The 26,208-nt window shown below is 42.6% G+C and overlaps 1 protein-coding gene across 8 annotated transcripts in view; it reads left to right on the top strand.

The window, feature by feature from the left end:
* Positions 1 to 532: 532 nt before the first annotated feature.
* FYCO1 (FYVE and coiled-coil domain autophagy adaptor 1) overlaps positions 533 to 26,208 on the top strand; it is a 52,770-nt gene continuing 27,094 nt past the window's right edge. For 3 of the 8 annotated variants that reach the window (XM_075745621.1, XM_075745620.1, XM_075745616.1), the window contains exons 1-10: positions 533 to 655; positions 10,817 to 10,998; positions 12,506 to 12,612; positions 13,702 to 13,827; positions 17,450 to 17,556; positions 18,433 to 18,576; positions 19,345 to 19,438; positions 19,852 to 22,482; positions 23,532 to 23,624; positions 24,654 to 24,772. In XM_075745621.1, the coding sequence (XP_075601736.1) occupies positions 10,944 to 10,998; positions 12,506 to 12,612; positions 13,702 to 13,827; positions 17,450 to 17,556; positions 18,433 to 18,576; positions 19,345 to 19,438; positions 19,852 to 22,482; positions 23,532 to 23,624; positions 24,654 to 24,772 (3,476 nt within the window). In that variant the 5' untranslated portion in view covers positions 533 to 655; positions 10,817 to 10,943. Of the gene's footprint in view, positions 656 to 887; positions 910 to 1,263; positions 1,603 to 10,816; positions 10,999 to 12,505; positions 12,613 to 13,701; positions 13,828 to 17,449; positions 17,557 to 18,432; positions 18,577 to 19,344; positions 19,439 to 19,851; positions 22,483 to 23,531; positions 23,625 to 24,653; positions 24,773 to 26,208 lie in introns of those variants that run through there. The other 5 variants (XM_075745622.1, XM_075745619.1, XM_075745624.1 and 2 more) reach the window with 5 other exon arrangements.

Raw genomic sequence — 26,208 nt, 5'->3', positions numbered from 1 at the left:
ACTTCTTGTTCCAGTTTCACACCTGCTTTCTCTCAGTTTCTTACCATAAGTGGCCTTTATGAATCCCTACCTACGTCTTACAGCCATGGGAAGACGATTTTCTGTCAACAGATGAGGACAGAAACGGGAAATCTGCTGTGTATCGGAGTCATCGAGCCTGACTTTCATATTCACTTCAGTTGTCTGTGCAAAGAGGTTGATGAACTGATATGCAAATGGAGAAAAAAACCAAACAACCAAAACCAAACCCCAACATACTGAACTATCATAAAAGCAACAGTCGGTACTATATTAAAAAGTTACACTTCTTGACAGGTCACCTTGCTTCAGGGTACCAGAAACACACACCTCTGAGAGGAAACCGCTCCAACCCTGCACCTATAGGGAAAAGAGGCGATTTTCCCTGCAAATCTATGTTTAAACTCCCAGTTTTCACCACAGGGCTTTCCCCCCTCCTCCCCGCTCAGCCAAGCCCTCCGCGCACCCCTGAACGGACCGCGGCGGCCGGGAGCCCATAGCGTTGCACCCAGCCACCGCCCCGGGGGTGGGGAGGCACCTCCAGCGGCCTCACGGGAGTTGTAGTCGGCGGGGAGCGGTGAAGGGCGCGGAGCTTCATCCCGGGCCATCTCTCCGCGACATGGCGGCGGCCGCGCAGGTAACGCGGGACACTCCCCCATCCCTCAATCCCCCCGCCCTAAGGGAGCGCGGAGGGCGGCCGGGCCGGTGGGGAAGAGGCGGCGGCTGCCGGAGAGAGGGGGGAAGTAACTTTAGCTGCTTCCACTTGTTGCCGCTCGGAGCTCGGCTCTGAGGGGAGGAGCCCTGGCGGGAACCGAGAGGGAAGAGAGGTGCGTCGCGGCTGCTCAGCGCCGGGGCGGCTGTGTGGGGAATGTGGCTCGGCCCCGTGGCGGGGTGAGTGTAGGCCCGGCAGGTGGGGTGACCAGCTCCGCGCACACAGGCCCTGGGTAGCCTGGCTGGTGGCCAATGCCTGCCGAGGCGCTGGCCCTGAGGGACAGGGAGCTGTGGGACGCCCCCGGGGCCCCTCCTCCCCACAAAGGGCTCCCCTCAGGTCCCCGTCCCTCAGGACCAGCGCCTAGGTGAACATCAGCCAGCATCCAGGCCCAGTCGTCTTAGGTATCATCGTTTCCACCTGGTGAGCGATGATTTTAGGCCGAGATAAACACTGCCCGCTGTTTTCTCCTGTGTCATCCACCCCTGAACAGACCTTCTGAGTTCTTGCCACCGGTCACGGCAGCTGCCAGAGGAGCAGAGTCACCCTGGGCCCTGCTAGAAACCAAATACCCGCCTGTGTCCGTACCCTCACCCATTATAAAGTGCTGATAGGCAAATATTTGCCACAGCCCTAATCCTGCATGCCCTTGTGTCGGCAAATCTCCGGCGGACAGACAGGGAGAATTTTGCTGGCACACAGAGCGGCTGGGTCTGTCTCCAGAGCAGATGCTGGGTTTGCAGCCGGCCCTCCTCCGGCTTACGTTGATCCCAGTAATCCAGAGGGAGCAAGGAAAAAAGAAAGCAAGGCTTTAGTGAAATGGTCATCCGACGCCTTTGGGCTCTGGATTCTCCTTGAGCAGAGATCTTGCAGTGGTGAGTCGGACTGCAGAGGGGCTGTGCCGTGTTTTGGAGGCTGGTGAATTTGTTGCTCTCGTAGCTGTCTGTTGAGGAGCTCAGGGTCCTGATGTTTTCTGCTGGGGTCATTGCACCCAGTCTCCTGCTGATTTTTGCCTGTACAAAGGTTTGCTTGGCATATGGAGTCGGTCAGCTGTATGTGTCATGCTCCCGGTTCAGCCTCTCACTTAAAACGGAGTTACTTTTCAAGTGTAAACAAAGAGAGAGGTGTACCAGGCCTTTGCCTCTCTATGCTGAAGAGTGAAAGTGGGTGTTTGATTTTATCCATTGAGACAGGCTGGGATTAAACTTTCAGGGTACAACATGTTCTCTGTTTGTGTTTTTCTTTTTTTGATTCTGATAATGATGTTGCAGGACATGCAGCAGAGGAGATAAACTGCCTTGCAGTAGGGTGGTTTATGTTTTCCAGATATTATTGTGTACAAGGCAATTTCCTGAAGTCTTCCAATAATCCTTGTGGGAGTGCTTGAATTTAGAAAGTGTTCCAGATGTTCCGAGCAGTGTTTCCAAACATGCATATTCAGAAGACTGCACTGCAGTTAGAAACTTGTATCTAAGATACTATGGTGGAAAACAAGTGATAGTTGATTTTGCTCTTCGTGTTGTAGTATATATATTTGACAATGTTGTTGTGAACACGGTTTCACTACTTCTTCTGAAGAGCCAGTTAGTTAGTTAGTTATAGAGCCTGGTTTTCGTGTATAAAGGAGCCACTTATGTACACCATCTGATAACAGTGAAAGGGTGTATTGTATTTGCAGTCCCTCTCTCCACTGCTGGAGGGTTACATGAAAGGAATAGGAGTTCGTACTAACATCCTGGAGGCCAGGGTCCTCTAAGACTTGGTCCATGGTGGATCACGACCTAAAGGAACAACTGCATCAAGACCTAAAGGAACAACTAGGGAGATAAAACTATTCAAAATGTAAAGAAAAGTATGTGTAAAAATTGCAGAAATTGTCCAGTGGACTCAAGGAAAAGTAGTGCTGCAAATTGTTTTTAACTCAGATTGTTATTTGTTTTTCTTAGTTCACATTTAAAAATTAACAGTTGTCTATTTGTCAAATAAACACTGAACCCTTGTAGTATTCTTTAGATGTTGTTGAGATTATTAAACTGAAGGGAACTGTAAAAGCCCTAAGTGTTTTTATTGTTACCCATTATCATTTTTATTTATTTGTATTACTGTGCTTCTATTTCTGTCTGGTATTGCCAATGCAAGGAATCTTTTTAGCAGCTTGTATCTAGTCTAATTCATATTTTCGTGTAGTAATTCCAGTTTGTCCAGGGTGGCTGTTTGTGTCCAAAAATTCTATAATAGTAGTAATTTTAAATACTTTGCCCAAATGTATTCAGAAGAAGGCTTTACAGTTTGTAACACTGGCAGAAGAGGCAGAACCTTTTACATAGAGTGTCTCAATCTCAGTGCTTGGAATAGTGCTGGGAAATTGTTGCTGCACAGGGCCTTGACTTGTACACCCTTCCCTTTGATTTAATATTTTTGTCCACCACAGTATTCTGTGGTTGCTAGTGGTATAGTGTTCTCAGTGAAGATACTTGTAAACAGTTAACCCCTGGGTGTGTCCACCATGACATTTAATTTACTGCTGGGAAGGAGGATGAGCACAGGAAAGGTCTTGCTGCTGCTGCAAGCCAGCTTAGGTTTTGAAAGTGAACAGGTTGGATCAGGGTATCCCCAAATAAATGGGCTCACGCCAAGCCTGCATCATCTGTGAGCCTCTCTGTTGCCAACCGGCTCAGCGGTGACAGCCTCATACAGGCCTCTCTTCTGAAGGCTTTTTAAATTTTTGGCGTTTGTAACTCTGAAATTTCCCCTTTCCCCCAAAATGGTGAATTTCACTGGAAACGCCATGAGAAAAGAGGGAGAGATGAAATACTCCATACTTCCTGCTGCAGAGGAAAGAAAACAAGAAATTTTGCTGTTGGTACCAGGGTAGCATGATTCACTCAGTGGCTGGTCAGTGTGGGTTGTCTCAGTGTGGTTTTTGCTTAATGCGCTTGCGTCCTATTTGATCTGCATGTGTGTGGCCAAAACCTGTAATTTTCAGTGTTGTTTGTGGCTAGTTCACTGGTAGCTACATATAGGCTAGGAGTTGCCCTGGGGAGCTACTGCCACTGTTGGCTGGATGGAGGACTGATGGAGCGCTACAGATGGACAAGTCTGAACACCCACCTGCCAAACTTCCCTAAACCATTAGTTGGACGCAGACTTTTCAAGTACTTCTGAAACCTCGGCTTGGAGGGACAGTGTGGAACGATAGATACAGAGGTAAAAAATCCTACTAAGGAAAGCCCCCATTCAGAGTTCAGATGAAATGGTTGTTGCTTTTAACTATTCCAAAGCCTCAGAGGTGGCTGAGATGCTTTAGTCAGGCCAAGCTGGCTGAGGAAGTTAATAAGGCACAGAGACCAACTTTGGAGACCTGAAAAACAAGAGATTTTTTGAAGACTCCAGGCTTGTACAATGACAAAGTTGAGTGTCATGAGTCACCAATGCACTTTGCAGCTGGAAGTCCTCTGGTGTTTCTATTTCTGTAGGTACCTCTATGGCGCTCCAAGTGTCAGGTGCCTGGCTGGAAGAACATGTGAGAGATTTAAATAGTTGGGTGAGTTATGGAGAGGAAGAGCAGGTTTTGTGGCAGGGAGGGTATGTAGGGACATGGGGAGAATGGCTTGGAAGAAAGAGTGGGAAGGAGGAAAAAATATTTTGATTTTTGAATGAAACTTACCTTTTCAACTCACCATACAAACATTGAGGCAACAGGGGTACCTTTCCCCAGGGGGAGTGAAATAGGATGGGAGCAGCTGAAGAGAAGCAAGTCTTTGGGAGAGTTATGGTTAGGTTAATTGGTAGATGTTAGTGAACAGTGTAGCATTCCTGATGCGGGGTGAGATCTGGCATGTAAAAAGGTAAAAGGGCAGATGAGTTTGTTTAGAGTGATACTAGTGCAATTCCTGTTATCAGAAGAGCACTCTTCTCCTTGTGAACTGACTGCTTCCTCAAAGAGGTAGCTTCTGTCATGAGACAGGGCTGACACAGGGCTGTCTTTGTGAGATATGTACAACACATCCCTGTGTTGATTTTTGCAGAAGGTGGTCATTTGAGTTCATGTTGTTCAACAGTTATTGATGTGAGGAGTATCAGAGGCAAAGCCCTGTATTCTCCAAATCAGGAAAGTGTGTCCCTGGTCTAACGCACATGTCCTGTTTGGCAAAGTTCAGCATAATGTTTTAAAGGAGTTGAAGTCAGGTATTAGAGCGGAGGTCCAATTCAGTAGGTGCAGCATTAAAAAAAGTTGTTCAAGTTGCCAGGTTTCCCCACTCAGGGTTAAAAATTAACTCTATCATGGAGTTCTTATCGAGCCACTTGTATAGGTGTACCTGTTGCTTAGTTTTGATCTTTTTCTAAGAACAGTTTGCAAATATAAACAAATTGGGGGGGGGGGGGGAGGAAGGGGAATGCAGGCCAGTTGTGCATAGAGTAGGGAAATTTGCACAAAGATTATACAGAATTTTACTGATTCTTTTGTGTCAGTCTTTCCTGTCAGGTTAGGAGTTCGAGCAGTATTTTGTGAATGTCATTAGTTTGTGTTCTTATGCTGTAAAACCCAAATATTCTTATGCTGTAAAATGCATAAGAGCCTCCCCACAAAAGGGCTCCACTGTGAGGAGTCCCTAACTATAAACATGCTACTTTTCTACCGGGCATTTGCAAAATATGTGAATGTTTTTATGCACTTCATTTAGTTACTCTCTTCTGCTGTGCTGTGGTACTCTGTGAATTTGTTTTTCTGGACACGTATTTTCTGCAAGATGTATTTTATTACTAAATGTTTATACACCCAAACACTTCACAACAAAGCTTGTGTGTGTGAGTGTGTGGGAAATCCGGCATAGGTTTGCAGTGTGGTCTCCTGTTTGAAGTACTAAAAGAAATAAAAAATATCCCCCCAATGTATTTTTGTAATTGAAATGTGAAGGTTTGTCGTTGTAGAAAACGAAGAGGGAAGATTAATTTAGCAAGAAAATTTCACTTCTCGGAATGGAACCAAGCTTCAAAACTCCATATGGAAACCTTAGCTGACATTCATGCTGTGCCTGCTTTTGTTTTTAATCATCCTATTTAATGTAGTCCAGTGTGCATTTTTATCGGTCACATGTCTTTATATGCAGCGTTAAAGCACAAAGGGTTGAGTTGCCCAGTAAAAGCATGGATATGTGCATGACACAAGGGTCAGACTCTCTTTTTTTGCAGTTCACCTCAGACCCTTATTTCCAGCAAACAGTTCTTTAGCTTTATGGGTGTGCAGCTTTATGTACCTCCATGATACAAAATTAGAAAAGCTAGCAGCATAGCTGCAGTAAATTCCACTGGGACTCTCTGTTTCCTGCAACAACAAAGTACCTTTTCCAGACAATTACTGGAATTAAATTATATAACTAAATCAGTGGTGTTATGGTCCTGAGTGGCAGAGACTTCCTTTTTCCAGTTCTTCCTTGATCTTTGCCATGAAGTTTGCGTTCAATGTCCAAGTGTGTCTTGCAATTATCAGTCAGTATCTGCTTTTATGGGACAGCTCATACTCACATTACACAAGGGAATAACACGGTTAAGATTGTTGTGACTCATGAACATAGGATTTGGCTCAGTATCCTCGCTTGCTTGTTTTGTTTCATGTAGAGTGTTAGAACAGCTATAGAATTGCAGGCACCAAATAATTAAAGGTCTTGTGAAACCAGTGGGGACCTTGTGAATAAGTGCCCTTGTTTGGAATAGCTGGACCAGAGTAGTTATGTTAACATGAAATATTTCCGCAAGCAGTAGAAAGTAGTGAACCTTGGTTTCCAATGAATTTGTCTTGCAGATCCAATTTACTTTTTAACTGAATTACACCAAATCTTCCGTGCGAGCTCTGCTCTTAGTGTACGCTGACAATGCAGTTGGGTGGGGAGTGGATTCTCTGATACCAGGCTGTAACGGAGGTCTCACTGCAGCTTGTTGTGATTTAACCCCAGCTGGCAACTGAGCACCACGTAGCCTCTCGCTCACTCCCCCCATGGCAGGATGGGGGAGAAAATTGGAAGAGTAAAAGTGAGAGGACTCCTGGGTGGAGATAAAGACAGTTTAATAGGTAAAGCAAAAATCACCTGTGCAAGCAAAGCAAAACAAGGAATTCATTCACCACTTCCTATTGGCAAGCAGGTGTTCAGCCATCTCCAGGAAAGCAGGGCTCCATCACATGTAATAGTGACTTGGGAAGACAAACGCCATCACTCTCAACGTCCCTCCCCTCCTTCCTCTTCCCCCAGCTTTATATGCTGAGCATGACATCACGTTGTATGGGATATCCCTTTGGTCAGTTGGGGTCAGCTGTCCCGGCTGTGTCCCCTCCCAACTCCTTGTGCACCCCCAGCCTCCTCGCTGGTGGGGTGGTGTGAGGAGCAGAAAAGGCCTTGGCTCTGTGTAAGCACTGCTCAGCAGTAACAAAAACATCCCTGTGTTATCAACACTATTTTTAGCACAAATCCAAAACACAGCCTCATACCAGCTACTATGAAGAAAATTAACTCTATCACAGCCAAACCTAGCACACAGCCTTTTTATCAATGAAGAGAAACTCTGCTTGTGGACTTCCTCCCAGTTCCCTGTTCTGACTGCACAGGGAGGAGTGTAATATTTTGAAGACCTCTACCTTCTGTCAAGATTGGCCAAAATTGACCAATGAATTTAAAAAAATGTAACTGCTGAAGATGTAGACATGCCTACAGTAATACAAAGAGAAATTTAATGAAATTAGATTAAAAGGAGGTCATTGTAGCTACCTCACTAAGCAATTTAATCACAGTCATTAAATTTTGTTTACTGTTTTGTATGTGTCACACTCTCCTTCAGGTAAATCTTTTCTGTTCCTGTAAGTGGGCTGTTTCCTTTCTGCTTCTTTCTTTAATCTTCAGGATATCCTCCTCTGTAAAGAAGATTGTCACTCCCACACTAGTACTTACGCCAGCAGAAGAGGGAGCAGCCGCCTTCAGACACCATCAGGCACGACCCAGGAGTGCGAGGAGGGACTGATGACATGCCCTGTCTTGCCTCTTCTGTCGTACTCTGTGCCAGGTCCTTAGTGTAACTGCACTGATGTCATTGCAGCACCACAGTTTTGTGCAAATTAATGCCATCGGTGTTAGTCAAATGCTATTATATAAGAGGTAACAATGCATCATCTAAAAAGCTTTTGACCCAAAGGAGGTCACTCGGGCCTGACACATGTATAATGCTGTTCTCACATAGCAGATATTTACAGACATACATAATAGGATAGTAAATACTGGGGGAACAGGGTTGTCCTCTAAACAATCCTGGATGAAATGTTCTGTGATCAGGAAGGACTAGATCAGGTGTTTACAGAAGCTCTTCCTATTTTGAAACCCTGGGAAACTAGTTAAGGTATGTTGTCAGCTTGCTTTGCCATAGGAAGTGAGAGCCCTGCACCTTTCTGTGGGATGGATTGTGTTTTCTAAGAACACCTCTAGAAGGACCACGGAGGAGAGAAGTACTTTTCTCCCCATTTTGCAGAGGAGCAGGCAGGTAGAAAAAGTTTCAGCATGTTCTCCTTGTGCAATAGCCCAGGTCGAAAGATCCCCTTCTCTGGGAAGAGAAGGGAGCAAATGTATGACTCATGGGTAGGAGCTGATGCAGGGAAGGGGGAAGCTGTGAGACCTTGCTCCCTGTACTGAGGAAAGGGTTGACTGGGAACAGAGAGAGAAGGGGAGTGGGCTGTGCCGTTAGTTACATGCCTCCAGCTGAGTTGTGGTCTCTGTTCAGGGTTCCCACGTTCTGCCTAGGAGATTCTGACAGGAATAAAGATGCATGTCTTGGGGTGCTTTGGCATAACAGGATCAACCCATTGGGAACACTCTGCCTTCTCTTGCAGTGTGCTGCTGAACCATTGTGCACACAGTAGTCCTTTTATCTGTGACTTCTGGGCAAACACACTAACTTACGCAGTGTTAGTGGGGCTGGGGCAACTCTAAACTGCCTTAATCCTCACCCAATAAATATCTGCTTGGGCAGCCTGTTGGGAACGAGCACTGGGCAAGGTCCCATGCTGTGCCTCTCTGCCATAGGATGCCCCATGTCCTGCTCCCTGCTGGCTGTTGCAAAATAAAGGCTCCCAGCTGCCTTCTCTTCAGCCTCTCTGTACATGCCTGCAGTAGGCCTGTTTGCATTTTCCTGGCAAGCCTCTCACATAGTCTTTGTGCCTCTGGAGCCTTGAATTGGAACTTGTTTCAGCCTTTAGGGAGGACGGGCAGGATCCCTTTGTTGGCCCTTGCTCTTTTCCCCTTTGTGTGAGTAAGAGCATTTGGGTTGGCCTCGTGTTTTGGCTTTCCTTTGCCCACGTTGCACAGTCACTTAAGCTCCTTTCTCTAACAGTTGCCAAACTGAACAGATATGGCTGATATTAATGTGCATGCTTAGAAAAGGAAACACTGACTCACTGGGTTTGTTATTCTTGGTTTTTTTCAGTGGTACCCAAACTCAGCAAGTTGCCAGGAAGTGTGGTATTTTACATCATCACTCAGTAGAATCAAGATAGGAATCTTGGGTATTTAATATTGTTGATTTAGGGTAAAAAATCGTGTTTGCCACCACAAAAGGTCATCAGGTCTATGCTGTGATGGCCTTCTTTCCCTGACGCAACACAGTTGTGGTGGGGGTTTTGCAGACCAAGGTCCTTCCCCAGACAGCACGTGGTCCACACGACAGTTGTGTCGTAACAACTGCCATCAAAATATGGAGATTGAAACTAGCAGGTAACAAAACACAGGTATTAGGAGAAACACACTAGTAAGCCTAGTTTCAGCCTTTTCTTTATACTTACCATGTTTTTGTCTCTATGATTTTGTTAAGGTTTGCTTTGTTTCAAAAAGAAAAGAATATGAGATCATATCAGGACCATTTCCAAACAATACCTTGATACATAGGGTAGAAGGACAGTCCATTTGATTCATTCAGACACCCACTTGAGCCATGCCAATTTAGTTATTTTGGGAGTGAACGAAAGAAGGGAGAAAGGAGATAGGATAGTTGGACGTAATCACATTTGTATTTCAAAAGTTTGTAAGATTTTAATTACAGCTTAATTTCACTGTAGTTCAGCTTGAATGGTAACAAAAGCACAAGGAATGTAATGGCAAGTTTTCTAAAGATTCAGTACTTCGGGTGTTGTGCTTGCTTGAAAATTTGGCTGTACCATTGTAGGCAGAATTCTGAACAACCTTTGTACAGGATGCTTAGTAAGTTCCCTATGCAGTTTCTGTGTGGCTTTTTTTGAACGATTGTTCCCAGGTTAGTGTTTGAAAGTTTAGGTCCCCAGGCATGGTTGTTCTAGTAAAGTGTTTGAGGCTTTTAATGAATTTTAATTCATTCATTTTTAATTAAGGAAATATTTTTTATGAGTGCTAGGTATAACTCACTTGTCATTGTTCTAAGCAAGGGAAGTGGTGCAAGGTATATTTATTCAGCCATGGATGTTGTAACAGAGCTTAAAATAAAGTGGTGTCCTCTTACATGTGTTGGGAACAGTGGGTTCTGAGGAGAGGATGAGAGATATTTCTTGTGGTAAAACCAGTCTGCAGTACTAAATCTTTTAGTAGCTCTTATGAGTTAAAAATACGCTCCAGTGCCAGAGAATCAAACATGCGTCATTTTTTGACTCCTTGGCCCGTGCCTTGTCTGTGTCTTGAAAGTCTCCCTGAAATGGAAAAGTCATGATATCTTTTTTACTCTGCAACCTGTAGGGAAGATCTGGCAGAGGGTTTTGGGAGGGAAAGTCCCGTGTCATCAGAACTCCCTCAGGGTCACAAGATGAGTTGCATGAAATGCCAGCCTGAGCTGGGCTGTAAGACTAACTGTGTTGTAATTCCAGCAAGAGAAAATGGCTCTCTGAGGTTCGCTCAGTAGTTTTGAAAGATATAACTGAAGAAATAACTGAAATGGAAAGTGAAATCTAGAAGGAAATATAAAGGAGGTTTCTGGAAAAAGAGTTGGCCTATGGGAATTCATTACTAAACAGGATCTAAAATGCCAAAGCACCTCTCTTCTGCTCATTTGAGATGATAAAGATTTTAATTTTATTTTTTACTTTTACAGAATTGCAGGTATCACAGAGAAGAATAATCTTTGCCAGCCCAATGGTCATCAAGGATATGAACTCTGTTTTTATCTAGATGGATGAAAAGGTTAACAGCCCAGAAGGGGAGCTCCTTTTGTTTTCAAGATGGCAGCAACTAGTGGCGAAAGCCAGCTGCAGCGGATTATCAGAGACTTGCAAGGTACAGTGTCGTGCTGACAGATTCATTCTGTAGGCTGGACTATCCCCTCCATGTTTTAGATAACAGAGAGTTATTTCAGTTGTGTAACACCTGTGCAGGAATTGTAGCAACATAGTTCAAGGTGTGTGACGTGCTCTTTAGAGAAGTGACTGATGGTTTTTGTGAGAAATGTGCTGTACCTTCTGCAGGATCCTAAATTCTTAAATACTGTAAATTTAAACATACAAGATGAGAAATAAGTCTTACAATTTAAAAAAAAGTGTCTGTGGGGGATGCGTTGTGAGCTGGGACTTTGTTGGCATGAATAGAGCTATGCTATTACAGGACTTCATGTGAGATAAGGAGAAGGCCTGATTTTTAGACCCTCCCTTGATGGGAAGTTGGTGTGGAGTTGCTGCTAATGTGGAAAGAGGAGAAAAACAGGAGGCTAAACCAAACTGGGAAGGAAGACCCAGAGGAAGAGTGATGGAGAATTGTATCTGCTGTTCTTACTGCAGTGGAACATGCATTCTGTGCACCTAACTTGTCCTCCACTAGCAGTACCCAACCTCATTTTCCACAGCTCTGTTGCAGGCAAAATTGGCAGCAGATTCATAACCATTTTCCTGCTTTATCTCTGTCCTAATCAGCTGCCTATACCAAGATCCAGCTATTTTTCCTTTTAATTTTTATTAAATATGAGGTCTGATATGCATCAAAGCTGAGAATCTAGATCTTCCTGTAACATAAAAAAGGAGATCTACGTGCCTGCTAACAAGAGGAGATTTAATTTGCAAAGGGGATCGAGTGGGACTGAGAGCTCAGGCTCACTCAGACACCTGAAATAAGTACAAAACCAAGTGGAAAGGAAGCTCAAAATCAGTTATTTCCGATGCTGAGAAGTACACCTTTTTGGGGCCGGACTGAGACAACAGAGTTTGCTTTGACTTGAGATTTCCTCACCCACTATGTGTGTAGGTTTTAGGGAAGAGAAGTTGCTGTATGCTTGTTTTTATGTAAATTATTTTTCCCCATTTGTGTTTGTAACCAGCACAAGCTGAACCTTCCTGAATAAAGCATGGAGAAGATAAATGTGCTGACTGAATGACTGTTCTCATGTTACTGATCCCCTTTAGCAGATTACATGCTTTGTCCTTTCTAATCAGAATTTTGTTTGTCCTGTGGGCAATACCTTAACGTGCACATGAGACAGCAAAAAGTTATTTCTCTTTCCTCTGCTGAAGAACCAGTTAGCAATTGTCTGTTACCAGTTTTTGCTAAGTGTCAGAAGGAGGTTTTGCTCTTTTTAAGAAGAAATGGACTGTACAACAGATTGACATAACTTGAGCTCTTGGGTTTTTAGAGGTGGTCTTACATTGCAAGCATATCAATAAGTTTTTTGCACTGTCGTTAAGACATTTTCACTGAAATAAACTGAAAATGGCAGAAAACTCATTTATTTAGTTGTTGGTGGATTCAGTGCTATATATGTTGCATTAGTTAACCATTTTGGTGTCTTGCTTTAAAGATGCTGTGACTGAGTTAAGTAAAGAATTTAAAGAAGGAGGGGAACCAATCACAGATGACAGTGTCAACTTGCAAAAATTCTCCTACAAGCTTGAGTATCTTCTACAGGTAAAAAGGGATATGTGTCATTTGTAATCCACCATCAAAGCTAGGCCTTTTTTTCTCTTATAGCCTCTTCAATATGTGGGGTTTAACTGAAATAATCATAAATATCCAATTGAGTCTTTTTTTTCAAGTAAATGGTCTGAAATCTGTGCTGCTTATTGTACTTATTTCAAGTGAAAGTAAATACTTGTAGTCAAAAGGCAGTGCTGGCAGGTGTTTTTTTTTAAGAATTTAAGGTATTTTTTTATTGATCTGTAAGATTTGAGCTTGATTTTAAAGATATATCCTGCTAAAATGTCTTGGAAAAACTCTGGTAATGAGATCTTGACAACATTTTAATGCAAAATAAATACTAGTAAGCAAATATAGTGGTGTGAGTAATTTAGAGAATATTTAGCAATTTCACTTTGGAAATTAATTTTTTATTGTATGGAAGGCTTAACGCAAAAGGCTGATTTTTGAATCTGGAATGCTGCTTTTTGTCCATCCTCAAGATTTAAGTAAAAGGGCAAACTGCTGGGCAAACTGAAATTCAGTTTGCATAGTCTTATGTCTACACATACTGTAATCATGTCACTGATTGCAACAAAGACATGCTAATCTACTCTTAATATAGGTGAGGGACTTTTAATTGGGTTGCAGAAGCTTCAACAGAAGCTGAAGAATCCTTTGGGATTTGAATGGTCCAAGCTGCAGTGCGTATGCAATTTAGCTAGAGCAGGTTTTTCTGGTACGTACATGTGTGTTATTGCCACACTTGACTGCAGGTCTCAACAACTGGTTGTTAGTTCGTTGCTCTTAAACAGCTGCTGAATCTGCTGCAGATCTTTATTTCAGCATTTTTGAATGGATATCTCTATTTTAACTAGACCTAGAACATTATTATCTGTTACTGTCTGTAAAGTAACTTTTGTAACTGCCGGATTGCATCAGTGCAATACAGTGTCTCCTGCCTTTGTGAATACATTGGCTAAAACTAAGAGGAGTCACGAAAGCACATGTTGCTGGGAGAGGAACAGAATTCCAGGTAGCTATATATAAGTATATTTATTTTTAAGTTTTGCTCATTGCATTTTGTTTTCCTTGTTTAAGTTTGACCAGAAGGAAAAAACCACGTTACTTGGGACCAGAAAAGACTACTGGGATTATTTCTGTGACTGTCTGGCAAAAGTCAAGGGAGCTAATGATGGAATCCGCTTTGTCAAGTCTATTACGGAAGTAAGTATATCAGTTAAGCATCATAACATGTGGTTTATTGCTTGGTATGTCTTTTCAGAGAGCAGTAGAAACTAAAAGAAAATACACTGCTGTTAACATACAAAAAAAGAGTTGGGAATTTTTAATTCTCATGTAGAGTATAAAAATGCAAGGTTACTCTTTTCACTAGGCACTAAATTATATAGGACTAGATAGCCTGACTCTTACTTATTTTGAAGACCACTTACACAAGTGAATGGTCCTGTTTGTCTCTGGTTGTGCCCTGCCTTTTCATGAACTTAGTGCCATTTTCTCTAAAAAGGAATGAAAAGTTAAGTCAAGGGTAGAGCCTTCCATTTTTAGCACAGCTTACAGCAGGACTTGCCTCTAAGTGTAAGAGGAAAGAATCACCATATTTGTCATGTCCTAAGACTTTTTCAGCTGGTCAGTAGAGTTGAGGAGGACTGACTGACAGCAACGTTTCATCTTCTGTCTCAACTTTGTTCTCTTGGGTAAGCTGTCATGAACAGGACAAAAAGCTTTATTTTTATTAGATATAGTAATAAAAACTTAATCTCGTAACAGCCATATTATGTCTTCAGCTCAATGAGTGGGTGAAATAAGTGCTGCAAGAAGCTTTCTGTGCTGATCCTGTCTGAGCCTTTAGAGTCATTTGAAGAGGCACTTCCCTTGGGGGTAAAAGAAGTGATGGTGTGGTGGTGCCGGCCAGCATTGTCCTGATTCTCAGTTCTGTTATCTGTGAGCAGTGCTAACATATATTGGCAAGTTACTATTTACAGCAGATTTCCCTATTCTCTTGGCAATTCCTCCACAGCAGCTCTAGATAATGTTGTTTTGAGCCATCTCAAAGAGAGCCATGATACTCTGGCAGAGGCGGGCTCTGTGTTCCCCATCTCATTTTCTTCTCTCAGCAACTTAGGCAATATTGAATTTTGCTGTTCCAAGGCAAACAAGCCTTAAGTTTGTTTTACCACTGGGAAAGGAAACAGAGGAGAGCTATGGAAATTGGCTTTGACTTTCCCACTACTTCCAGGAAGACTGGAGAAGTAAGGACAGTGACTGCTCCTGCAGGAAAGGTCCTCTGACTGTGGATACTGGGCCCTAAATTCTCAGTAGCAGCAGCCAATCTGATTTCTTTGCAAAGGTGGCTATGCTGTAGCCTTCAACAGTCTGTTGCCTATGGTATCACCTGCATATTATCACATGCAACGGCTGCTCTTTTTCCTCCTTCTTCAGTACCTCTGGCTGTTTAATGGCTAGCGTGATATCAGAAATTATAGTTTATAAGAAGGATATTTTCTACTTCGATTTATGTGCAGCCATAGAATTTAGCTTGTGGAAGACTTCTTTTTACTTTATTAGCTTGTGGTTTAGGAATATGAACTCTAAAAAAGGCAGCCATTTCAGATAACTGAGCTGGCAGACTCAGGTCCAGAAATGAAATGACAGATGACAGAAAAACATGTTGGTTATTCCCCTTCATTACAGGTGGAAATTAGCAGCCAATTTTTTTTTAATTTGGCTGGGTAGAACATAAAGGTTTCCAAATGTCATTTGCTCACTGAACAGTACTTGTTGACTTTCAGAGATGGAAGTGAACAAGGAGGAAAGAGTAACGGCAGTTGCTTTTTAAGAATGGTCAAACGTTTAACAGCATGCCTTCTCTTCTGCTTTGCCTGCAGCGCTTCTAATATTAGGGTGCATGATATGCTAGAAAGGTGGAGCTAGGAAGCAAGTAGGAATATCTTGGAAACTGTCCAGCTGTTAATTAAACAGCAAGCCTTGTCCTTGATGGCATTAGATGAGCAGGGAGTTATGGTAGTTCCCCTTTCAAAAGGTGATTACACTGAGTACACATCTTTCCAAGTCTTTACAGCCATACATTGCACATGCTACAGTGCTACAGCCATACATCGCAACTTAGCTACAGTGTTTGCAGCAAACATGGAAACACCAACAATACCAGACACTGCCTGCCTCCCTGAATTCTAGCTGGGCTCTAGCAGGAGGTGGCGTGATTTTACTTGCTAGGTAAATAGTATTTAGCTAGTTATAGCTGCATATATGTAAATATTTTCCTCTACTTCTCGTCACATACATTTGTTCTAATATCTCCGTGCTTAAAGAAGGCATTGTGATTTAAATTGATAAACCAATGGGAGTAAGGATAGGATTAATTCAGTGGCTTCCAGTGTTTGGGGTTTTTTACTATTATTAAGATATTCACTAAATATGCCTAGTTAGGAAAAACACTTGTAAGCTGCTGCGCACAGGGCAGGGATAGCATCTCCCTGAAGAAATATTCAGACATCTGCAGAGTGAATGAGGGAGAAAAACAGTTGGCCTTTGGGGACCATGTTATTTCATACTTTGTGTCCTATAGAATTCAAACCAAAAAGCAGTAAAAGGTGTTGCTTCCTTTGCTCCACGTTTCATCATTCCATTTATAAGGAACATTTTTGTATGTAGTGGATTGCTGACATAAATGAGAAACCTTTGTCTTATTTGAATACAGAAGCCCAGTAACAGCAAAACCAAGGAAACTGAAAGTTAAGGTATTCCTCTCACTTCACCACAGTGGAACACTGATCAGAAGGAGAGAAAGCTTGTGTGGCCTTTGAGCCTTCTTTTACATTAACTTTTCAAGCAAAATGTACAGTGACTAACCCTCTAATATTTTTCTTGACCTCCATTTTTAAATCATGAGTATATTTGGTTTGTTAATTGGATGCACAATTTGGTTAGGACCATGGCTGACTGATGAGAAATTCTTCTCATCACTTGCATTTTCTATTCCTAAATGGATTACTGATTTTGATGGAAAGGAGAAATAAAACACTACTGTTTAGTGTTTCTCTATTTTGCAGGATAGCAAATAGTGAAACAGTACTGTTTAATGCTTCACTATTTTGCAGGACAGCAAATAGTTCAGATGTAAAAGACAAAACAAACATCAGTTCCCCAAGTCAATAGCTATAACAAAATGTAGCGCTGAGTTTTGTGATCCTCCTTACATTGATTTAACAGCTGTCTTCATAAAAAGATCCATTAATTTTGGTCATGCAGCTACTCTTGGTCTGAAGTAAGAATTAGAATTTTATCAACTAAACAGCTAAGTATTAAGAAAGGCTTAATACTTTGTCTCGGATTACTGTGTCTGCAGGCATGTATATTTGTGTATGTCTACATCTTTGTTCTATGACTCCATCTGCCCTAAAGCTCTTCCAGCTGTGGCCAGACACATCTTAAGTAACCTAAGCAGTCACTTCTGGCTTTGCTGGGCATATTGTGATTTTGCCTTATATTGGGAATTGTCCTTAGCATAGTCTCTACTCATGTACTCAGTATATTAGATGATTCATTGGTCCTGTGATGCCTTTTATATTATTATAAAGTTGACAACAGCCAGCTGTAGATACAAATTTGTCATTCAAAAAAGATTCCACCCAATGACAGTCTTGGGAGAAGGTGTCTCTCAGTGGCAGTTCTTACTGCTTCTGTTATAACTAGTGGCTTATCGTGAAGGTTTTTTTGTGTCGGTATGTAGACTGTTCTGGCCATGACTTTACATGATTACAAATGATACTTAGAATTTTCTTTTCTTGTGGTTTCTCCCTTCCAGTTACGAACATCTCTTGGAAAAGGAAGAGCATTTCTTCGTTACTCCCTGGTTCACCAAAGGCTAGCAGACACCTTGCAGCAATGCTTTATGAACAGCAAGGTGACCAGGTGAACAGCTAAGTACCTTGTTAACTAATGGGTGTTTGCTCAGTGTGATCAAGCAACATCACCTAGTAGCTATTGAAAGAAATTGAAACCCTTCCAAATGGTTGGCTTAGAAAGCTGGTAATAGGATAGGAAGGATAATAGACCTTTTGGCCTGGGTCACTGGTTCATATCTATCTTAGGCTGGTAAAGATTGAAAGTTGTTACAGCTAAATGCGTGTGGATGCTGATGATCTGTATGTCGGTTTCAAAGGTGATGTTTTTGTAAGTATTGGAGGTCCTGGGTTTGATCTCCTGTGCTGTGGATCATAAGGGAGGATTAATTTGGATGTGTTGCGCAAAGCCCCAGAAAACATTTGTATATATCTCTGGGTTGTCACACAGAGGAACAGCTTGCCCCTGGCCAAGGAACACCAATGATAGTTTGTAGTTGGTTGGAGGGGCACTCCTGGTAGGGCTTTTAGAAAAAGCAACTATTAGCACAGTGTATTTAACTCTGGTTGCTGCTTTCTGTCCGTCATTTTTGATGTATTAAGTGTGTGCTTTAGGTATTTATTGTGTGATTATCCAGTGTATAGCAAATATTCTGTCTTGCCAGTGTTTTGCCCAAGCTCTAGAGCAAAAAATATTTTGTGCAGGAGCCCCTCTAAAGATACTTGCGTGGAATTCATTGAAGCTGTTTAATTTCATTCACATCAAAGGGATGGGATGTTGGTTGGTGGGTCTGGTTGTTTTCAGTTTGTGTTTAGAATAGAATATCATAATTTTTCTGGGGTGGACTAAATAATCATTTTGTGGTTTATTTTTGCAAGTGAAGCTGCTGCTTCTCTTTTACTTATGAATGACTATTACTTCATTTTTTTTTTGTTTTGTTTCAAGTGACTGGTACTATGCAAGAAGTCCATTTCTGAATTCCAAAATGAGTTCTGACATTGTGGGTCAACTCTATGAGCTCACTGATGTTCAATTTGACTTGGCGTCAAGAGGCTATGATTTAGATGCTGCTTGGCCAGCATTTGCCAGGTAAGATAGAACCACTTTGTCATTTTGTATTAAGAAGGCCATAAAACACCTGCCTGTTACAGAATCTATAAAAGCTTCTACTTTTGAAGGCAGGAATACTTGTGTTATACACTTTCTCCATGTAATTAGTCTATGACTGAATGGGCCTTTTTTTCTTTCAATATACTGTGTACCAGAGATCAGAGTTGATGCTCTGTGATGGAGTACTTCCAGTAACTGCAGTTTAGGTCCAAATCCCAAGCTATTCTTATCTTCACAGGCACAAGAAGAAATGTTGTTAGCTCCTTCTGTTTTGAGAGCTGAGACATGTAGTCACTGAACAGCCAAGTGGTGTGCTTCACTTACAGCAATGGTAGGGATGACAATATGTGGTCACTACAGCCTGATCCCACCTCAAAGCGGGGAATAACAAAAACTCCCAGGTCTGATCCACATCCGTTTGTATCAGTGGGAGTTTTCCAGGGCTGCATGCTGCCTCTGTCTGGTTGAGCCGCCACCACACAGCAATACAATTTTGTAGAGCAAAGCTGCATTGGTTCTTGTGGATGTGGGAAATCAGGGCTACCAAGCCCATAATCATTTATAGGTGCCTTTGATATCCCTGTTTTGTTTTCCATCAGCTTCAGTGGTTGTTGGCCCAGACACCAGGTGCAGTTACGTCTTTCTGTATGTGATAGTTACAACTAGATAAATCTAAACATATAAGAGTGGAAAGACATGTATGTGTGTGCTTAGACTTCTCTTATACATCGTTTCTCTGATCAACAGGAGGACCCTCTCCTCACTTGGATCTTCAGCATATTTATGGAAGCCCCCAAGTCGCAGTTCCAGCATGAGCAGTTTAGTGAGCAATTATTTGCAGGTAAGCAAATTACAAATAAATGTTTATATGGCATGGTAGATCTTTAATTAATGGCATAGTTCCAGAGAGCTTAGTAGTTTCAGAGTGATTATGACTTTTAATGGTAAACTACAAAAGGAATTCTTAATTAAAAGTAAAGGGAATTGTCCAGTGGCTGATTCAACTGAACATGCAAATCTTGTAGAGGAAAACAAAAATATATTCAGAAGACTGCCTGCAGATAGATATGTTTTCATTTATCTTTTCCGAAAACAAGCTCCATTTCCTGTAAGTTTGTATCTTGTAGTGCTGTGCATGCAACATACAATGTCACTGTGTGTTAAGGACCTGAACTTGCTCTCATTTGAGCACACCATTTAAATGCATGTTAAATACTTCTTAAACTTTCTGGTTTTCCCCTTCTGTTCATTTAGGCCCAAGAGTTTCCCTCCAGCCCTGATGCAAATAGCTCACTAAATGTTGAACACCTTGAGGGCTTTGAAGAGATGCGTGTAGAACTTGACCAGGCTGAGCTGAGGCAGAGGGAACTTCAAGATCGTATTCACCAGCTAGAAATGGAAAACCAGGAGCTTCAGGCAGCTGTCAGCCTTCAGAAAGAACAAGTACAGGTGGAAAAGGAGAGGAGCAATAGCTACAGCGAGGAGAACTCCCGGCTGACAAAGATGATCACAGAATTACAGAAGCAATGTGAGGTCTCGCACTCCACTCAGAGCACTGTTCATGACCTGCAGAAGTGTCTGCAGTCACTGGAACTGAATGCAGTGGAGCAGCAGAAGGAATATTCAACAAAGCTGGAGCAGCTGGTGACGAGCAAGGAAGACTGTGCCTCAAAACTGCAGTTGTTGAATCAGGAGCTGGAGGCCTCTAGGGCTTTGGTTGCTATGAAGGATCTTTGCATTGATGAACTCAAAGCCAAGCTGAGTTCCACAGAACAGAAGAACCTCAACCTCCTTGCAAAAGTTGATGCTGCCTTGGAGGAAAAGGGACAGCAAGTTACAGCCCACTGTGACTCTGCCCTACAGATACGGGCACTGTTAGAGAAGCTTCAGGAGACAGAAAAGGAAAAGGCAGATATGCAAAGACTCAATGACGAACATGCGTCTCAGCTGAAGGCAGCAAGGGAGGAGCTGCAGCTGAAAGAAGAGGCACAGAAGGAACTGGAATCCAGATACAATCGCCTCACTGCTGACTCTAAAGAAGAGAGTGAAAAGCTGCTTGGGAGCCTGGAAACCATGGCAAAGGAAAGGGATGCACTTCAGAAGGCCCTGACCCTGAAAGGAAAGGAGATGGCTGAGCTCCAGACCCAGGTAATGGGGTCGCTGGCTCAGGTGGGGTCACTGGAAAAAAGTCTTGAGGAAGCAAGGAAAGAAAAAGAGAAACTCGAGGAGGAGTATGGTAGGAAGGAAGGAGCGCTGAAGCAGGAAACCCAGTCACAAGCACAGCAACTTCAACTACAGGAGGGTCACTTAACAAAGGTGAGTCAGACTGTGCATAGCCTTGAGGAGCAAAACCAGAAACTCTTGTCTGAGAAAGAGCATCTCAGCCAGAAAGTCAAGGAGCTGGAGGAACAGGTGGAGCAGCAAAACTCTGCAGTGAGTGAAATGGGTGAGGAGAGCAGGAAGCTGAAAGCGGAGAATGCGAATTTGCAGCAGTCCAAGAGGAAGATGGAAGAGAAGCTGAAAAATGTGGAAGCTTCTAAAGCTTCCCTGGAAGCCGAGATGGCCAGGCTGAGAGCCTCTGAGAAACAGCTTCAGAGTGAGATAGATGATGCCCTGGTGTCAGTTGATGAAAAAGAGAAGAAGCTCCGGAGCGAGAACAAACAGCTGGATGAAGACTTGCAGAATGCCAGGAGACAAAGCCAAATTCTGGAGGAGAGATTAAAGGCTCTACATTCAGACTATGAAGAACTAAAGCAAAGAGAAGAGACCACCAAGGAGTCTTATGCCTCACTTGAAGGACAGCTGAAGAGTACCAAACAGCATAGTTTACAAATGGAAAAAAACTTAGGCACCTTGAAGGAAAGCAAGGAGTCTCTCCAGTCACAGCTCACAGAGAAGGAATTAGAACTGCAAGGCATGGAGGGCCAGTGTGAGCAGCTAAGAGCAGAAGCTGAAAGACACAGGAAGAAAGCAGAGACTCTTGAGGTAGAAAAGCTCAGTTTTGAAAAGACATGCCTTCATCAAACAAAGCTTATTGAATCCCTTACATCAGAAAAGGAATCAGTGGAAAAACACCAACTCCAGCAGGCAGCTTCTTTGGAGAAAGAGGCAAAAGAGCTGGCCTCCAGACTGACCATGAGTGAAGAGCAGCTGGAGGTCAACCGAGGTGAAGTGTCTAGGCTGCAAGCAGAAGTCCTTGACCTGCGAGTCAAGCTTCAGCAGACCACTGATGAGAGAGAGCAGATGAGAAGTGAGCTTGCAGTCACAGAGACTGTCTTGGGTGAGCAGAAGGTGCTTGTCCAGCAGCTGAAAGAGCAAAGTGAGTCACTCAACAGAAACCACGTGCAAGAACTGGTGCAATGTAAAGAAAGAGAAGAAGTGCTGAAAAAAGAGCAGGAGACAGCAGCCCATCAAAAAGCTGAGCTGGAAAATAATTTGCTGAACCTGAAGGAAGAGCTATCCAAGGTTAAGCAGTACTTGGAAGTTGCTAGAATGGAAAACGAAGAAAACAAAGATCTCCTCCACAGGACCAACACAGATATGGCTGAACTTGGTATTCAGATTTGTGCCTTGACCTCTGAAAAGGTGGATGGAGAAGAGCGGTTAGCCCAGGCCACAGAAAGGCTCAAAGAACTGGAAGAACAGGCAGCAGAGCAACAGGAGAAGCTGAGGCTTGACATCTCTAATCTCAGACAGGAGAACAAGAGCCTGCAAGAGAAATTAGAGGAGGCTCAAATATGTGCCGCAGCTGTCCCAAGTCTGCAATTGCAGCTGGAGACGGTAAAGAAACAGGCACAGAGTTTCCAAGAGACCAGCCAAGAAGAGCTGTCTGCAATAAAATTTCAAATGAGCACAGAGATTCTAAATTATCAGACAAAATTCAAGGTAAATTAATGTGATTATTATAGGTGAGGGAGCCGTGCAGGATTTCCCCTGCTTTACCATCTGCTGCAGCAATTACTGGGCGAAATCCTAAGGTTTGTGTTGGTCAGGCTCTGCGACTAGCACGCAACTAGCCTTAGCCTGGGAATCTGAAAATGTCTCTTACGCTCATGACCTAGGCCTCTTTGAGGTAAAATAACTCTGCAGAGTTTTTTGGAGATGTATATTGTGACCACTGAGCACTGTGGAGAGGCCAGGTGATATGGAAGAGCCAGCCAGTAATGGAGAGGATGATGATTTCTTATGTTGGCACTGAAGGTGGCATCTTCTGTAACTGTTCCCTCTGGTCACAGCTGTGATTTTTTTTCTTTTTTAGCAGGAACATTGCAAGACCTGTTCCCCACACCCATAAGACTACTTCTCCTTAAAACTGATTTTGATGAAAGCAAACTTAAGACTGAGACCAGATACTTTTGCAGTTCATTCCCTCATGTATTTTTGCTTTCAACTGCTCAAGGTAGCAGCTGAGAAGATCAAAGAAAAACATGAGCCAGCCCTGTTTATATGAAACAGCACACCTAAAGGCAGAAAATTTTAGTGTGTTTGTTCTGCCATTCTGAGATAATGTCTAATACTGGCAGTTGAGCAGAGGCTTATGCCACTGGTGATATCCAGAAATCTCATGAGTTTGAGAAAATAGTGTACGTTCATTTATGTTTTGTTTTCATAAAGGCTTTTTTAAACCTCAGTATGATTTGGGCTATCTCACTCTTTTCAGCCAAAGCATTTCACAAGTTGGGCTTTCTTTTTGTTGAGAACTGTAATAGCCCATAGCAAGTAACAGTAAAACACAGCTGATCTGCCACCACAGAGGGGAGTTTCCTTGGATCCATGAGTTGGGTGGCTCTTTAACTCTTTTCTGAGCCTGCTAATGGTGCTGCGTTTATCCCATACGTGGCAGTAAAAGCACTCGTGATTCACAACTGGGAATTTTGTAGATGAGGGGGTGGCCACTAGAGGAATGCTAACTCCTGGCTCAATCTCTCTGCTAGGCTGTCAGTGAAGAGTGTGGGAAAGTAAGAGAGCAACTTGAGGAGCAGAAGCGACAACAGCATGCTGCAGAGGAAGAGATTGCAGAGTTACAAGTAGGTGCTTGATCTGATTAAAAAACAGAGGTATTTGTGTCAGTGGGCATTAGTGTTATAATTCAGAAGGCAGGCAGCACTTCTGATGACTGGCTGTGAGTCTGAGAATGCCCTTGAATAAATACAGGTGCTGCAGACAAAATACTCGGCAGCTGAAGGTTAGCCACTGAAACGGAGATTACGAAAAGCACAATGGCACTTAGGATTTGTCCTGCTTTGAAAGCTAGTCGGGTTTTATGTAAGACCTGGTTATGTGTACACTTCCTAAATGGGAGTGCAGGTTTAAAAGGTGTCTGTCCTAAGCTCTGCATGCCCACTGCACACAGCCACATGCGTGGATCCAACTATTCACAGGCTGCAAGGGTCACTGAATCAGAGCATTAATCTGGCTGAGAAATAACCCAGCTGGAAAAAACCAAGATTTTTGCAATGCATTTATCAAACAGTTGAGTTAGGAGGATTGTACTGAGGTGTAAGGAATCCAGAAGGAAGAAATTTAAGGTTATTGAACCTGGCCTTGCCTGCTAGCAGAAATACGTACACCTTTAGATGCAGTTAGGTATGTTCCCTGAGGACTCCAAGTTTGGCAGACTTCTCTGGAGAGGCTAGCTGTGAAAGAAATTTTTGTGTCCAGTGTTCTTCGTGTTGCATATAGCTTTAATATACAACATTTTCCTATTTTTTTTTCTTTTGAAACTTTTAGGTGGAGAAAACATTTTTAGGGCATATTCTTTTGCCATTGCCTTTGAGAGATTTTCCTTGATAAGGAGGCAAAAGCTCAATTTACATGAACTAATAAGAATTACAGGCTTAATACTGTCTTACTTTAAAGTCTATCCCTTATTCAGTGTGACAGAAGTAATCAGTCACTAGTACACAACTAATTAGTGTCTGCTTATACAATAATATCTTAATTGGTGGTTTGACTTTGATTCTTTTAAAGCATTGTTTAGGTGTCTTGGCAATTGTCCAATGCTTGGTAAAGTGTTGTTTTTATATGTAAGGAAATACAGTAATTTATTTCACTAGGCTGCAAACACGAGTTTGTCTAGAAAGCTGGATGAAGCAAGAGAGCAGCTGTCTGAATCAGAATCTACTCGGCTGCAGAAGGAAGAGGAGGTGACGTCTCTGAGAGAACTCTTGGAAAGGTGGGAGTTTGGGTTCTGTTCACAAGCTGTTAATTGTAAACCAAGCAAGGGGCCAGTAACCAAAACATATTGAAAATTGCTGTGGTTTGTGAAGTAGCATGTGCCACGGGGTTTATATAGGTCAAATAGTGTATGAGCATTGACGGGGAATATCAGACTGACACATCAGATGAGAAACATGTAAATTACACAGCACACGTGAATCAAGGTTTAGGTTTTATTGTATTGTTAATTTAGCTGATGACAAATTCATTCAATGTCTTCCTTTATGAATCCTCAAGACATTTTATAACCTCCTTTTACTTTATAGGTTGGTCAACAAATTAAAACGCTGATATTGGCTCTTTTTTTTCATAAGGAATGGAAAAATACCACTTTTTGATAGGGTTTTTTTCCTCATTTGTGTATGAAATTTTGGGGAATCAGTAAGAATTATTTGAATGGGACCACATCCTGCATGTCTTTGTCTGGTTTCTTATCGGTTTTAATATCTGATGCAGGTATGTTTCCAAGGTCTGTAATGTGGACCTGTGTGGTCCGAATTATCTGGCAATCCGAAATAGATCTTCATGAGACATGGGCTTACACAGAGTGTAATGAGTTAACCAAAACCAATGTATTCTTACATTTTTGTGCTGATTTCATCTGTCTTTGTGGGAAGACTGATGATTCTTGATCTATACTGAAGGTTGTCAGTACAAAATCTTACTCATCAAAATGTTTCACTTGGCTAAGTGAGTTCAGACCAGCTCAGCCCTTCATGTTGCATTGCGGTAGAATTTTTGATCCATTGCTAGGACTCACAGTACTGAAATTACCGTATCGTCAAGCTAAGACTTACATTCTTGGAAGCTTCCTGGGGACACTTCTTTCCACTGACTGTGCAGTCTCTTAACCTGGAAGTGTTCAAGGCCAGGTTGGATGGGGCTTTGAGCAACCTGGTCTAGTGGAGGGTGTCCCTGCCCATGGCAGGGGAGTTGGAACTAGATGATCTTTAAGGTCCCTTCCAACCCAAACCATTCTATGATTCTACGAACCTTTAGGTTTTGAATTGCATCTGTGTTAGAAAAATAAAGTGAGAAACTAGTTTGCTTCCCTTTTGTGAACGTGAAGGCTATGGAGGAGTACGTGTTAAATGGCCCTTTTGTGTGCAGCCTGCAAATGCTGGGCAACCTGCAGCTATAGGACTTTCCCCATTTAGCTCAGTTTGCAGCTGCTGCTGCTATTAGTTTCCCAGTGTGGCAGCGATCATAAGTTTCGACATAAGCAGGGCATCCAAGAAATTGCTGATTGCTGACTGTGTTCACCAGGTAATGGGTCTGTGTGCACTTCCAGTGATGCAGAAAACTGGAGAGATTCTGTCTAGCTATTAAAAATATGCTCATGGAGAACAACTTCAGTGAAACTACCTGTTTATCAGGGTGGAAGACCCCTTT

Source organism: Balearica regulorum, chromosome 2, assembly GCF_011004875.1.
Source record: "Balearica regulorum gibbericeps isolate bBalReg1 chromosome 2, bBalReg1.pri, whole genome shotgun sequence".
In the NCBI taxonomy this organism is placed as follows: Eukaryota; Metazoa; Chordata; class Aves; order Gruiformes; family Gruidae; genus Balearica; species Balearica regulorum.
Note: the sequence above shows the minus strand (reverse complement) of the source record. Positions and strands in the feature narration are given on the sequence as shown.